The sequence below is a fragment of the Lacerta agilis genome, chromosome 14 (genome assembly GCF_009819535.1).
Source record: "Lacerta agilis isolate rLacAgi1 chromosome 14, rLacAgi1.pri, whole genome shotgun sequence".
Classification (NCBI taxonomy): Eukaryota; Metazoa; Chordata; class Lepidosauria; order Squamata; family Lacertidae; genus Lacerta; species Lacerta agilis.
In genome coordinates this window covers 8,312,832-8,329,448 of record NC_046325.1, presented here as the reverse complement: position 1 = coordinate 8,329,448, position 16,617 = coordinate 8,312,832, and the positions used below count along the sequence as shown (strand labels likewise).

The following is a 16,617-nucleotide window of genomic DNA, read 5'->3' as shown; positions in this document are numbered from 1 at the left end:
CTTTTTAATTATTATTATTTTTGCAGTACTTTGCAACAACTCATACACTGCCAAAACATGAGGTTGTAGTGAAATACTCACCAATTAAAATCAAATTAGAGAGCAGAGACTATGCTTTTACTTTCACAAACGCAAACCCAGTTATTGGAACCTGCAGGTTGTGATGGTGAAGAGTAAACCATCAGTTGTGACGGTGGCAATGTTCTCCTGCTAACTTAAGTAAATGGAGCTTAGGCTCCACTCCCTGTTTTCACAACCCATGAACATGCCACACCCTTAATGCTTTGTGGAGGAATCATTGCTTTCTCTCTGCACAAACTAGTTACCTTAGTTATATCTTGCTGCAGGGGTGGAGACTGAAGCAACCTCTAGGTGCTGGTTCATGTTCCTAAACACATGATGCAAGAGGTAATTCACTCTTTGCTTGTTAGGATACACAAGGGACATGCATATTGCTTCTCTAAAGAGCACCAGACTTATTGTACATTGTATGAAATTTGCTCAGGCAGGCTTCGCATAGGAACCTGGTTGGACTAGATGGGACTTTGGTCGAATCCACCACATGCTCTTATGTTCTGCAAATGACATGTAGGTTGCCTATCTAAGCTTCACTTATAGTGAGCTTGTACAATATGATGTGATTCCATGAATATTGTAATAACCAGGCCTTCTATGGCCCATTGCGTTCAGTTTTATAATCTCCCTCCAGCCCAAAAGTGAAATAGACATTAACACACACAAAAAGAAAATAAATAAAAATGAGATGAATCTACCCCACACAATATGACACAGAGGGACAAATTTGGCGGTGGTGGTGGTGATGGATGCGAATGTCACGAGTGGGTGTGAATGTCATGAGGAGAAGGGCTTATGCTTCTGGGTACTCTGAAATGGATTGGCTGAACCTGGATGTTCATAAAATGAGGGTGGGGGTGGGGAAGCTGGTTATCCATAGGCAGGAAAGGACTGAATGGGCAATGGATGGAGAAGGAGAAACACAAGGGAATGTTTAGTGACTGAAGAGAAGGCTGGATTGGGAAGAGGGAGGGAACTAATGGAGCAAGGGACCAAGGAGAGAGGGCAATCTGAGGGAAACTCACAGTGCTTAATGTCTGTAGGCATTGTATGCTAAGGTACAGTGGTACCTTGGGTTACAGATGCTTCAGGTTACAGACGCTTCAGGTTACAGACTCCGCTAACCCAAAAATAGTACCTCGGGTTAAGAACTTTGCTTCAGGATGGGAACAGAAATCATGCGGTGGTGGCAGTGGGAGGCCCCATTAGCTAAAGTGGTACCTCAGGTTAAGAACAGTTTCAGATTAAGAACGGACCTCCAGAACGAATTAAGTTCTTAATCTGAGGTACCACTGCATTTAGTTGGGAGAGGCAAGCGTATCAGAGCTACCTAAAGCCACTCAAAATGAGTGAGGTTAACTGGGACACAATGCATTGTGCATAAAAAGCAAGGAATCCCACAAATTTACACATTTTCCTGTCTGAGAAATAGAGAAGATGGGCCAACCAGATTCCACACACACACAACCTGATCAGATCTATTTCAACATTATATATGGGACAGCACCCTCCACTGTGTCCAAGTGCAGCCATCTAGGTTAGGAGGTGAAGAGCAGGCTAACTTCTGGGACCCTGGGGGAATGATGGATGGATGAGTATTTCATTACATAAGCACCCAACATCTGGTACCTGAGGCAGATTCCTCACACAGTCTAGTAGTAGGGCCAGCTCTGAATGCTTTGAAATATCTTGCTAGTTCTTTATCTGCAAACTTTGGTTTAATAGATTTTGCTGGCTTTTGACATCATGCCTCAATGCTTCTCCTTTGGAGTCTAATTCTGATAAACTTCTGATTATTTTTCATGACTACATGGCTCACTTTTCCAGTTGACATTGCTGGAGTAAGATTTCAAAATCAGTTCTGTACCTGTGGGAAATTATTTATTTGTCTTTAATATACAAAATCAAAACATGTAGTTACATAACACCATAATAATATAATTTGTTACATATAATCAAAAGACAGAAAAAGAATTATAATTTATTATTTACTTATTATTTGCTATTTACAACCTTATCCTGATTCTGACTGCATAAAGTTACTTACAAAATATACAGGTCAATGTTATCTTGCTGTTTGTTCCACCCATAATTAACAAAAAGTGTTCAGTTTTTCAATAAGTTGATTACTATGTTGTCTTCTTCCTCACATGTTAACCAGATCTGTCAATTTAACCATATGAACATCCTCTCATATCAACATTAATCTGTCATCCAGTGTCAGAAAACAAAGATTATTCTGACTGCAGCTGATTATCGTACAGGCAGCTTCTTGTAAATGAATGGCCATCTCTCAATGCAGTAAAATAAAATAAAATAAAAATTTCCTTCCAGTAGCACCTTAGAGACCAACTAAGTTTGTTATTGGTATGAACTTTCGTGTGCATGCAGACTTCTTCAGATGCAGTAAAATAAGCCAATGATAAACATGACCAAAAAGGATAAGCAGGGGATTAGTTGGCAAAACATAGTCTCTCATTTCCTTTATTACATGAATTATCAACTTCCAAAAAGAATGTATGTTTTGCATTTGCAAGAAAATAATAATTGAATTTCATCTGATTTTTCTTATTTGATTTTTCTAAACAAAGTTTTATATTTTGCTCACGAATGCTACTAGAATATAATTGGCATTCAGATATTGAAAGAAATCTAGTATTCCCAGGAAGCAGCAGAAGACAGTTTATAAGTAGCACTTCAGCAATTGGATGGATGTCTCCACAGTCAATGCTTAACATTAATGTTTGTTCTGATGTCAATTGAGCCCCAAATCATCTTGAGTCCTTCCAAATGGCAACAAGCTGTCTACATGATCCCCTCAAGGCACTTTGGACTTGTGTGTTCCTAAGGCAGTATATGAATGGAACAAGAAGAGGAGCCAGCACAGTGTTCAGAAGAGCCACCCCTTTGCTGTAGTCCAATTCACTATCATGGTTGGGTTTTATGTACATGAAAATGCAGCTGCTGTAAGTGATGGAGACCACCGTGATGTGAGACGCGCAAGTGGAGAAAGCCTTCTGCCTCCCTGAAGTGGATGGGATGCGCATGATGGTGGAGATAATGTGGACATAAGACACAGTATTTACAGACAGGGTCCCAAGGAGGGAGAGGGTAGCAGTGATGAAATTGAGGAGATTCAGCAGACTGGTGTCCGTGCATGCAAGTTTGACCAATGGCCCATTGTCACAGAAAAAATGGTTGATGGTGTTTGGGCCGCAAAAGGGCATCCGGAATAATACAACTGCAGGCGCAATGATCAGCATCAATGCCCCAGCCCAACACCAGAGCACCAGCAATGAGCAGATCCGATTGTTCATGATGGTTGAGTAGCGAAGAGGGTTGCAGATGGCAACGTACCTGTCAATGGACATTGCCGCCAGCAGTAGGAACTCTGTGGTTCCCAGGACAAAGTGCACAAAGGACTGTGTGAAGCAACCAGCTAGAGAGATAGTCTTCTGGCCAGTAACCATGTTGTCCAGTGTTTTAGGAACAATGGCACTGGTATACCCAATCTCCACAAATGCAACATGTCGTAGGAAGAAATACATTGGAGTGTGCAGCTGTTGATTCACCAGTGTTATTACAATAATCAGTATGTTCCCCATGATCGTCAAAAGGTATACCCCAATCAGCAGGACGAAAAGTATAATTTTAAGTTGACGGTTGTCCGTCAAACCCAACAGTATAAACTCTCTCACCATGGTGTTGTTCATCGTTGTTGGCACTTCCCTAAAAGTAATGGGAAATCAAACCTTAGAGCTGAGTTAGCCTTTAAAAAATAAGCACATGATATTCAATTTTAACTCTCTGCAGTTTCCTGAATGTGATTGTTACTGATATCATGAAGGATTGGATCAGACCAGTAGATCTGTTTCAGTCCTTTAGAGACCCTGCTCCCAGACTATTTAGATCAGAGATGGCCTTCCAAATATTATTCGACATAAACCCCCATCAACCCTGAGTTGGAGTCCAGTGACATGTGAATAATTACAAGTCTACCATCCCTGGAACAGATCCAAAGCAAAATATTTTCATTGAACTTGGGTGGGACATGGGAATAGTCCGCACTGATATTTGCACCACAGCAGGCCCTTGTCAGTTCCCGTCCAAATGTTCATCAAAGACATCTCCATATATGATGCATCACAATAACCACAGCTAAATCTACCATATCTTCCGGCGTATAAGACGACTGGGCGTATAAGACGACCCCCAACTTTTCCAGTTAAAATATAGAGTTTGAGGTATACTCAACTGCAGATTCTCCACCCGGCATATAAGACGACCCACGACTTTTGAGAAGATTTTCCTGGATTAAAAAGTAGTCTTATACACCAGAATATACGGTAAATGATTCTGTGAATAAGCATCTCATATGCACAATCTTTTTCTTTCACAAAAGCAAATACTTTGCATCACCTCATTTCATCACCAAAGGCTGTGGCAAAATACTCACCTCTTAACAACAACTTAGAAAAGGGGATGATGTTATCATTTGTATAGATGCAAAGTTGGTTGCTAGAACTTTCAGGCCATGGTGATGACGCTGACATTCTTCCACTAACCGGGGAGACTGAGCAGTTGTAAAGGTTTCACTCCTTAAGCCTATTTTTTTGTGTGGCCTCTTAACACGCCACATCCTTAACGCTTTGCCAAAGAGTCTTTGCTGTCTTGGCTCACAGACTAGTGACCTCGGCGATATTTTGCTACACAGGTTTCTCCCTCTCTTTGCCCCAGGAGTGAACACTGAAGCAACCTGGCTCATGTCCTTAAGTGCTGGTTTGTGTCCCTAAGCACATCTCACAAGAGATATTCAATCTTTGCTTGCTAACAATACACAATAGACATGAATGTTGCTTCTCTAAGGTGCAGGAAACTTATTGTGCATCGTATTAAACAGGCTCAGGCTGAAACCAATTTTGTGTGTGGGTTTCACATGGGAACCTGGTTGGCCGATGTGGGAACAAGATACTGGGCCAGAGGGTACTTCGGCCTAATCCAGCATTGTTCATCATAGAACTATCATATTTTGGAAAGCCAGATACAGGGCATGACCCTATATCCAGATAATCCTACCCCCCACCCCTGGTTTACCCATTGGAATATGTTCAGAGCTAGAAGACTCTGGTGGTGGTGTATTAAGTTCACAATAGACAATGTGTTGTATCTGACTATTGGAATAATTTGGAATTGGAATTGGAATAATTTTATTGGCCAAGTGCCAACATGCTTGGAATTTTGCTTCGGCTACATTGCAATATAAACGTACCTCAAACAACACTATTCCACACACAATACAATAACACAGCAAAGAAACCCCACCCATAACTGGCCTCCCCTTCCACTACATAACTTCGAATTTAACAATTTAATAGCGCAAGGGAAGAAACTGTTCCTTTGCCTAGCTGTCTTTGTATATAAAGCCCTGTAGCGACGTCCAGATGGAAGTAAATCAAACAGATGATGACCGGGATGCAAAAGATCTGCGACAATTCCCCTCCAGCGCTGTACGGATGGTGCCGGGATCCTCTGCTCGCGGCTGCAGCCGTGAACGGAGGATCCTCTGTTCGTGGCTGTAGTGGTGATGGAGGGATCCTGGCACCGTCCATATGGCGCTGGTGGCAAACCACTATACAGCGCATGTGCAGTGTTGCTACGTATGGTGCATGCGTGCAACGCTGCACATGCACTGTAATTAGTGGTTTGCCGCCGGCATCGGGATCCTCTGCTCGCAGCTGCAGCCATGTACAGAGGAACCTCCACATGCAGCTGCGGCAGTGCGATGACTGCTTGCGCCGCCGCGAGCCGCCGCGGGGTGACTTCTTGTCACCCCCGCAGACATGGAACCCAGGGCACACTGCCTCCCGCCCCCGTTGCAATGCCACTGGGGGTAGGAACCACACAGCATGACTCCATATATCCAAATTGGTAATGTATTTATGGTATACCTGCACCAGCAGACATAGATTACACAATACCCTAAAACAAACAAAAATAAATATAAAATTTATTTATGAGAAATTGATATCAAGTGTTATAAAATCTATATCAAAACGTGAGATTTTGAGGAAAAGAGGTGGGGCTTCTGCTACTTTAAGTCTGATGACTAGTAATCGCTTTATTTTGCTTCCTATCCCTGCTGTAGATTAGATAAAAAAAAGATCAAATGTTAAGGGCTTTTCTGCTCTTTCAGGGACCAAAGCGAAGGTCCCTAGTGCATCACGATGAACTAAGAGCTAATATCTGTTGCGCTAAATGCTTGCTTAGGGACATGAAGCTGCACCATTGCCTATAAGATGTTGCGACTGAGAAGTAAAGACTGAATATCCTTTGCACTATCTGTACCATGGAGATAGCCAGGCAATAACATTGCAGAGATTGCTGGAATGCAGACTGCTGAGGATATAGTCATGGTCCTTTGGTTTTGCTTAGACAGAAAGAGAAGGTCTCTCCTTCACTGGACCTGAGAGGTCATAGCTCCATGGCAGAGTACCTATTGCATGCAGAAGGTCCCAGGTAGGCATAGATGGGCCTTTTTTCATTTCATGTTGAATTTGTACGTATCGCCCTGATCCAGCAGGCTATTTTTACATTGTTATGGTTTTATGTTCCTATGTTCTTAAGACTTTGCTTTTATTCTGCAGAGAGAAGAATGTGGATGAGAAGCTTTTGGAAAACAGGAAAAAGTGGAGGTGAACATTTCAGTTAGGTCAGTTGGTTAGAAGGTAAAAGGTACTGTAAAGGACCTCTGGACGGTTAAGTCCAATCAAAGGCGACTATGGGGTTGCGGTGCTCATCTCGCTTTCAGGCCGAGGGAGTTGGTGTTTGTCCACAGACAACTTTCTGGGTCATGTGGGCAGCATGACTAAGCCGCTTCTGGCACAACGGAACACCTTGATGGAAACCATAGCCCCCAGAAATGCCGTGGACCTTCCCGCTGCAGCGGTGCCTATTTATCAACTTGCACTGGCATGCTTTCGAACCGCTAGGTTGGCAGGAGCTGCGACAGAGCAACAGGGGCTCACTCCATTGCAGGGAACGTGGTCATGGGTTCAATGTCCATATGGGCCTCCTGTATTGCAGAGGATTGGACAAGATGACCCTCAGGGTCAATTCCAACTCTACAATTCTATGATCTTCCCATTAATGTGAAGTGCAAGAGGTGTTCAGTTTACTCTGGTTTCTCTTCAGATTGTATAAATCTTTGGCCTTTGCTGACAATTTACTATTGAGTGTCAACGGAGATGACTTTAAACTTGTATTTAAATATTGTGCTCCAAAATCAGTTACTGCATAGAAAATAGGACATTCTTGTTTTCTTTCTTGGTAACCAATTGTGAAGCGTATGGTTATTTAAAGCACTGTTTAAAAGTGGCGTTTTTGTGTCTGCACTGTGTCTTTTGCTATCAGATTGCATGCGATGAGCCAGAGTATGGCCAAACTAGATGACATGAGAGAGATGTGAGGAAAGCATTCTGATTCTGACTTAACTGACAAGCAGGTTGAGATGTTGTGGTCAGGGGGAGAACAGTAGTGTAGACTGAGGCATCACAACTCTGGTTACAAAGTTCTAGGGGCTAACTAAGAATGGACATGGCTTAGCATCCAAACTAAAGACGGATCTGAGTCTGTTCCAGCAAATCACCTATTGAATCTCCTAGCAACTGTACAGCAGATACCTGATGGCAAAACAAACAAACAAACAAACTGCTACTTGACTTTAAAATGACTTAAAGACGTTGAATCCAGACTCTTCATTTCACTTCTAGGAATGTGCCAACAATGAAGAACAACACCATGGTGAGAGAATTCACACTTTTGGGATTTACAGACAGCCGACGAGTTGAAATTTCCCTTTTTACCCTCCTGCTTGGCACGTATCTTTTGACAATAATGTGGAACACTGTGATTATCGCAATCACACTTGTGAATCAACAGCTCAAAATCCCAATGTACTTCTTCCTCAGACACTTTGCAGTCTTGGAGATTGCATTTACCAGCACTGTCCTCCCCAAAGCATTGGGCAATATGGCCAATGGCCAACAGGCTATCTCTCTACCTGGTTGTTTCCTACAGGTGTATCTATACCTGAGTGTGGGAGTCACAGACCTCCTCATGCTGACAGTCATGTCCATTGACAGATATGTGGCTATCTGCAACCCTCTTCACTACTCAACCATAATGAATGGTCGAACTTGCTCATTGCTGGTGCTCTTCTCTTGGGCTGGAGGATTTTTGCTCATGATGGCTCCTGCAATTACATTATTTCAATTGTCCTTTTGTGGCCCACATGCTATAGATCATTTTTTCTGTGACATTGGACCACTGATTAAACTTGCATGCATGGACACAAGTCTCCTGGAACTCATGTTTCTCTTCATTGCTACACTCTGTGTCCTTGGCACCTTGGCCATAAATATTGTCTCATATATCAATATTATTTTCACCATTTTGTGCATCCCATCAACCACAAGGAGGCAGAAGGCCTTTTCCACTTGTGCTTCTCACATCATAGTGATCTCAATCACTTACAGCAGCTGCATTGTCATGTACATTAAACCCAGAGGCACAGGTGAATTAGCATTTACTAAAGGGGTGGCTCTTCTTAACACTGTTGTGTCTCCTCTTCTGAATCCATTTGTTTACTGCCTGAGGAACAAACAGTTCCAGGATGCCCTGAAGGCTGGATTTAAGGCGCTTGTTGGATGTTCTAGGACAAGGGAATAGAACCAACATCAAATCACACATGAAAATCAGAGATCAACTTTGGAGCAAATTGAAAATGCTTGCATTCCCTGAATTTCTTTCAGGAGTGAGTATCAATTGGAGGTTGATGTCGTGTGTCAGAGAATGTCTAATATGGTCCATGTAGAGGTGGATTTAGGGGAGCACAACTTGTTCGGTCACACTGGGTGCAGAGCCTCGGGGGCTCCATAGTGGGACATGGCAACTATGATGTAGAATGGAATCATGTGAGAGATGGGGGAGCACCGAATTTTGGCATCACACTGGGTGCTACTGAAATTTGAGAGCCTAGGGTCCACCAACGGTCCATGTCAGCTGTTGCCATTTACACTGGTGTTTGAGAGGATCCTATTTATCTGCAAAGGGACGCAGGTGGCGCTGTGGGTTATACCACAGAGCCTAGGGCTTGCCGATCAGAAGGTCAGCAGTTCGAATCCCCGTGACGGGGTGAGCTCCTGCCAACCTAGCAGTTCAAAAGCGCGTCAAAGTGCAAGTAGATAAATAGGTACCACTCCAGCGGGAAGGTAAATGGCGTTTCCGTGTGCTGCTTTGGTTCGCCAGAAGCGGCTAAGTCATGCTGGCCACATGACCCGGAAGCTGTACGCCGGCTCCCTTGGCCAATAAAGCGAGAAGAGCGCCGCAACCCCAGAGTTGTCTGTGACTAGACCTAATGGTCAGGGGTCCTTTACCTTTATCTATCTGCCGTCTGAGAAGCTTTAAAAAATATGGAATTATGGTAATGTTTCTTTGCATTTTCGTAACATTTTTTGAAAGTAAATCACATAGAACATTGCATTTTCGTAACATTTTTTGAAAGTAAATCACATAGAACAGATTTTTTTTGAAGTATGAGAAATGCAAAATAAATAAAATAAACAAAACTATGTAGCCTGACTGTATTGTATTTATTACAGAAGGACCCTAACTCAGGCGTGGAGCACCTGCTCTGTATGAAGAAGGTCCGAAGTTCAACCTCAGAATCTCTTTCTGACATTTTTTAATGGATTTCCGCCCAAATTTACAAATTTACTTAAATTTCAATATATGTTTATCTTTAGATTTTGACTTCCCACCCTTACCTCCATGGTGTTTTTATTCCTTCCTACCTCATACCTAATTCTTTATATAACATACTTTTATCTAATACAATTATTCTTTACTTCACTTGTTTTTTTCATTCCACTGCTCATAATTCATTCATATATATATATATATAGAACATTCGTTTAAACAACCTTAAAATATCCATGACTTCCCTTCTTCTCGTTCCATGATTTATTTTGCATATCATAAATCCCTGCATGTTTTACATAAACTAAACCATTCAGTATTCCATTATTACATCCACCCATCAAAACTTATTTACAGTGTTGAATTTAACTTAATGCTGCCAACGTTTTCAAGTGCACACAATCTCCCCCCCCCCATATACTCAATAAACATTTCACAATCTTCTTTGAACAAATGTTCTTCTTGTCCTCTCATTCTATATGTTAGGTCCGCAAGCTGCATTTGTTCTATCAGTTTAAGTTGCCATTCTTCTTTAGTTGGGACTTCGCTCGTTTTCCATTTTTGGGCTAACAAAACACGGCCTGCCGTAATGGCATACATAAATAACCTTTTTTTTGACACCTGGGAATTTCTGCCTGAATTATCCCCAGCAAAAAGGACTGGTTTTTTGGGGGGAGGTTGGGGGAAGTACTTCTAAATATATATTTTTTTCCCAATTCGTTATGGATTATTTCCCAACCCTCTTTTACCCGCTCCTCATAATTCAAACCCTGCCTTCATTTTAATTTGACTATAACAGTTCTTCGAGTAGTCTCAAAAGGGTCTCCACCCTTCCACGAACAGTTCAACTCTTTTATCTCTTATTTTTGCTGTCAGTCTTGCCATTTCTACATAGTCCATTAACTTTTGAAATCATTCCCCCTTGGTTGGTTCTTCTCCTTTCCATTTCGCTGTGTTCAGGATTCTGCCTGCTGTTGTTTCATACATAAATACAACCTCGGGTATCTGCAGTTTGGGGTGAGAGAGAGATGCCTGCCTGAAATCCCAGAGGGTCATTGCTACTCAGTATAGAATACTGAGCTGGATAGACCAATCTTACCAGATTGGTAAACTGGTACCTTCTGTATCCAGAACAGATGCTCTGCTAGTGAAAAGTTGCTTGAGAACTGCCACAATTTTACAAAGGGGTTTGGGGCATCAAATGCTTACATATTCCTCAAAGTGTGGTTGCAGTTTGCCTACTCTGAATGTGATGGTGGAGGTAAACAGCTACAGACAGATTCAGGTCTACCTGACTGTATAGCATTTTGAACCTTTAACAATCAGATAAAGATTCAGCACAAGTTGGAACAATTCATATTGAGCCTTTTTGATATTCAGACGAATATTCAGCATCAAATGGCAGCAGACTAATTCATTGGCTAAAAAGCACGCTTATGGTCTGGTGTGGTGGCTAGAATATTTAGACTGTTGGACTAGGACCTGAAAGTTCAGGGTTCAAATCCCACTTAGAGATGAAACTACCTGGGTTCCTTGGTACAGGAAAATTAACCTCAACCTGCTCCAACCCACATTGTCATTGTGAAGACAATTTGGGAAAGTTAGAACCATGTGCACCATCTTGAGCTCCTTGAAAGAAAGCTGAGACAGAAAGGCAAGACATATAAAAATAAATGCTCAGTGAATCATCCGGCAAAATATTCATGGGATACCCCAGCCAATATCCAAGATCAAAACACAGAGAAGAGAGGCAGTGAGAAGGAGCAAAGTGATTTCAAATCTGGATCACATAGCCACATAGAAGCTACATAGGCATATCATGTCCCTTATGGTCTAGTTTGTGTTGGTGTGATGTGAGCTTCTTGCATCAGATTTCCCCCCCCCCCTGCTCTTCTGGGAAGCAAAGCTAAAATCCTCCTTGGTGTATTCTGACAAAATTAGAGCTAATATATCTTGTGGTGAATGCTGGCTTGGGGGACAAAAAAAAATTCCCCATTGCCTAGAAGAGACCACCCTCAATCATCAAATCTGCACTATCTGCTTAAAGAACAGAATGGGTACCATTGCATATAATAAGTTTCTTCATTGTAGTGAAGGTGGAGTAATGCATGACATAAAATTTGCAGGGCTTGTTTTGTGAGGTAAGGAAGGGGGGATTTTCTTGAAAACATGGAGGATATAGGCACCACTCACTGGAAAAAAATTGTATTCTGTATTGTAATGTATTTTGTACTGTGATTTAACTTTATTTGAATGTTTCATTTATAGTTGCTAACCTCCATGGGCTCATGAGAGAGGAAGGGGAGAGAATAAGAATTCTTAGTTAAGAGCTGGGTCCAAAAAGTTATACTCCTAGGACGAGTACTTCTGCTTGTGCACAAAGGCACCTTTCCTCTCCCTATGCATCCACGTGTCTCCCCAAATCTATTTTGTGGATTCCTCCAACCACCTGGATCCAATTTGGGTAGATGTGGAGAGAGGAAGTTGTGATGCTGAGGCAGAAGTACTTCCACTAATGGGATAAATTCACTGGATGCGATGTTACAATAGAAATTATGCATATTTCCTTGCAAAATATTCATATTGTGCAAGCATAGGCAAACTCGGCCCTCCAGCTGTTTTGGGACTACAATTCCCATCACCCCTGACCACTGGTCCTGTTAGCTAGGGATGGTGGGAGTTGCAGTCCAAAAACAGCTGGAGTGCCGAGTTCATAGCTGTCCACTTTTCCCTTTTTTTAAGGGAAATTCCCTTATTCCCAATAGGATTCCTTGGAAGAAAAGGGAAAAGTTGACAGCTATGGCTGAGTTTGCCTATGTCTTTGAACTTTGTGCTTTGAACTGAAAATGTATTGCAAAATTCAGAGAAGTGTGCCCTTTGATCAACAACTGTGCTCCGATCCATGTATAACTCCACATGAATTAGATTGCAGAATCTCCCTTCTCCCACAGCCCCAGATCCAATAGTCAGCACTTCCTATTAAAAGGACCAGGAAGCAGATGATATTAAAGACCCCCAGCTAAGAGCTTTGAGGGCCATTGCCCTTTGACTTGCAAAGCACTGGGCTAAATGAAGAAAAAGTCTGACCTCGTATAGGGCAGCTCCCTGATCTGCTTCTGTAAACTTAAAACACTTTACTGGAATAGATGTACATGGTTGGAGGCAGTAATATTTTTTGCCAGTTGCTGGGATCCACAGGAAAGGGAGAGTGCTCTTGTGCCTTGATCCAGCTTGCAGGTTTCCCAGAGGCACCTGGGTTGCCACTGTGAGAACAGGATGCTAGACTAGATGGGCCATTGGCCTGATTCACCAGGGCTCTTGTTATGTAGTTAAGACCTTGTTTTTATTCCGCAGAAAGAATAAAGTACAGTGGTGCCCCGGGTTACATACGCGATCCGTTCCAGTTCGTGGTATGTAACGCGGGTGTGCATATCACGAACGCACAAAAAAACCCAGAAGAAGCGCTCTTTGAGCTCTTCTGCGCATCCGGGGGTCGTGCGCAGGTCGTGCGCGCTCCGGAAACACTTCCGGGTTGCGGGCGTTTGCAACTTGAACATCCGCAACATGGGGGGGTGAGTAACCCAGGGTACCACTGTACCCCGGAAACTGGGGGTGGGAAGAAAATAATGTGAACATCCTCTGGTTAATGTGAAATGCAAGAGGGGTGTGTTTAGCTGAGAATTGACTTTTGAGTGTGAATGTAGATGGCTTGAAACCTGTATTCCATATCTTTGCTCCTAATATTTTTATTGTTTTCTCTCTTTTTTTGCATATGTGCCTATAAGCTCAACCGCCTTTGATCCCCACTTTGCCCTCAGCTCACCTGTGGCTCCTATAAGGGAAATGGATTCTACTGGCTGGTTAAACAAGTGAGGGAAGCCAATGGGCTTCAAACCTCAAGGTTGGATCAAGGAGTTAGGAATTTCCCCTTCATGTGAAGACAGGTTCTGGCAGATTGAGCAGATAAGACCAACAGTGGATCCAAAAGTCAGGAAGGTGGTGACTGCATGTGTTGTAGAGGGAAATGAGCAGCAGATGGGGCTCTTCCACCTGGGAAGGTAGCCCAGCTAAAAGAAGGAAAACTCTGGTCCTAAACCTCCGCAGTCTTGTGGCATCTGAAGAAGTGTGCATGCACACGAAAGCGCATACCAAGAACAAACTTAGTTGGTCTCTAAGGTGCAACTGGAAGGAATTTTTTATTTTATTTTGTTGTGGCTACATACTCATTCATGAGGAAGGCTTTGGGAATAAAACCAGAGGAAATATTCATACCTGCTGCTTTGGTGGACATCACTGGGCAATCCAAAGGTACATTTTTCATTCTTTATGCTTTTGATGTTTTGAATATTATTAGCAACTCAGTCTGCCTTACTATTTCCACCTTATGATCACAGCCAGCATCTCTTATCTCACAAGAAATCATTTCCCATTGTTGGAGTAATGGTTGGTTTACTTTCAGTTCTTTCGTCTCTTTAGTGGCAAGCAACAGGAAAATAAATGGTTAAAGATTTTTCACGTAGAGGATTCCCTCATCTGTTTATAATTTTTATTTTCAACCAGAAATCGGGCATTTTGCTCTACCTTAGACACTTCAATGTCCACTTTTCCATTCTGTTCTTCTTAATGACAGAATGTGGTACATACAAATTTTCAGACTGTAAATTTTCACCAGCAGATAGAGGAGTCTCTCCAAGTTATACTTTTCCTTGTCCCAGAAGTGTTTAAAGAAGGGAGGGTGTGGGTCTTTCTACAGAGGGAAGGTGCTTACATGATTCCTCAGCTTGCCAGCTCATTCTAACTTCTGTCCGAGCCACCAGGCACATACAGCATAAAAAGCCTCAATCCAAGCATTTGAGGTTGCTCACAAATCCCCCTTCCCTTCCCGAGTGATTAAAGGCCAGCTCATCAGTCTGACTATTATCAATCACCACAAAATTATCTTCTGTCAGTGGCGAGCTAACGGAGAGACAGCCGAACCGCAATTCTTCTCCCTTGAAGTTGCCACCTGGAGCTGATTTTATGTGAGGCATATGATTATTCACAACAGTTTTGACCTGGGTTTTTTTTTGGGGGGGGGGGTCAAAATGGAGAAGCAAAATATATTTAAAGTGGATTTGAAAATTTTGTTCCTAATGGTTGATTTCTATTCACTTTAGTTGTAGGAATGTGCCCAAAATGTGGAACCACAGCATGGTGAGAGAATTCGTACTTTCGGGCTTTACAGACAACCGAAGAGTTGAAATCTTGCTTTTTACCTTCATATTTAGCGCATACCTTTTGACAATAATGGGGAACGCTGTGATTGTTATAATCACTTGGGTGAATCGCCAGCTCAACACCCCAATGTATTTCTTCCTCCGACACTTTGCCTTCATGGAAATTGGATTCACCACCTCTATCATTCCTAAAACATTGGCCAGCATGGCCACTGGCCAGAAAACCATCACTCTACCTGGTTGCTTCACACAGACCTTTTTGTACTTTGCGTTTGGAGCCACAGAGTTCCTTCTTTTGGCGGTCATGTCCATTGACAGGTACGTGGCCATATGCAAACCCCTTCACTATTCCACCATGATGAATGCTCGGGTCTGCAAACTGCTGATGCTCTGCTCTTGGGTTGGAGGGTTGCTGTTTACTATGGTCCCAACAGCTGTGCTGTTTCAGATGCCCTATTGTGGCCCAAACACCATCAACCATTTTTTCTGTGACAGTGGACCACTGATGAAGCTTGCATGTGCAAACACAAGCCTCCTGGAAATCAGATTTCTCCTCATCGCCGCACTCTGTCTCCTTGGGACCTTGACCATAAACATTGTTTCCTACGTCAATATTGTCCTCACGGTCCTGCGCATCCCCTCGACCACTGGGCGGCAGAAAGCTTTCTCTACCTGTGCTTCTCACATCACCGTGGTCTCCATCACTTATGGTAGTTGCATTTTCATTTACATAAAACCCAAAGGTGTTGGTACTTTGGACTTCAGCAAAGGGGTGGCTGTTCTTAACACAATCGTGTCCCCTCTTCTGAATCCATTCATTTACTGCCTGAGAAATAGACAGGTCCAGGATGTGCTGAGAGCTGGATTTAGACAGTGTGTTGGGTTTCATCAGAAGCCAAGATGATTGCCATCAGCTGAAACCTTAAAATCAGATATTAACCATGCCTATTGGTAACGCTGTGTATTCTGACAAATACAGTGGTACCTCAGGTTACATACGCTTCAGGTTACATACTCCACTAACCCAGAAATAACGCTTCAGGTTAAGAACTTTGCTTCAGGAGAAGAACAGAAACTGTGCTCTGGTGGTACAGCGGCAGCGGGAGGCCCCATTAGCTAAAGCGGTGCTTCAGGTTAAGAACAGTTTCAGGTTAAGAACGGACCTCTGGAACGAATTAAGTACTTAACCAGATGGGAAACATCAAACGTCAAACAAATTCAGATCATTTTGGTGTCAAAGAGTATAGAATGTTCACATCAAAGAATATAGAATGTTCACATCACAGAGTAGTTTCAGCTATACATAAACAGGATACCAAGTGTTAAATGTCAGATGCTATTCAGTAACCTAGACCAAGGTTGGGAGATTCGTTTAAGCATGGAGTCCACATTACATTCTGGGTACTTTACCAGTGGTTGGTGGGGCCAATTGGTTGGTGGGTGGAGCAATTAATGAAAATATTAGCTTTGTGCAGGAAACTAGTTTCTACACTTACTCCCACATCTAAACACCTTTAAACATCCATATCCAGGCAAGCAAGAGGCATTATCAGAGTTCAGGTATACCTCC

The 16,617-nt window shown here is 42.6% G+C and overlaps 3 protein-coding genes across 3 annotated transcripts; 2 read left to right on the top strand and 1 right to left on the bottom strand.

Moving 5' to 3' along the window:
- Positions 1-2,846: 2,846 nt before the first annotated feature.
- LOC117057307 (olfactory receptor 49-like) lies at positions 2,847-3,788 on the bottom strand. Its single transcript, XM_033168147.1, has one exon. It carries the CDS (start codon positions 3,786-3,788, stop codon positions 2,847-2,849), a length of 942 nt encoding a protein of 313 aa, XP_033024038.1.
- A 4,069-nt stretch (positions 3,789-7,857) lies between these two features.
- LOC117057306 (olfactory receptor 6C74-like) lies at positions 7,858-8,802 on the top strand. The gene has a single exon (XM_033168146.1). It carries the CDS (start codon positions 7,858-7,860, stop codon positions 8,800-8,802), a length of 945 nt encoding a protein of 314 aa, XP_033024037.1.
- Positions 8,803-15,006: 6,204 nt separating this feature from the next.
- Positions 15,007-15,951, top strand: LOC117057304 (olfactory receptor 6C74-like). Its single transcript, XM_033168145.1, has one exon. It carries the CDS (start codon positions 15,007-15,009, stop codon positions 15,949-15,951), a length of 945 nt encoding a protein of 314 aa, XP_033024036.1.
- The last annotated feature ends 666 nt before the right edge of the window (positions 15,952-16,617 follow it).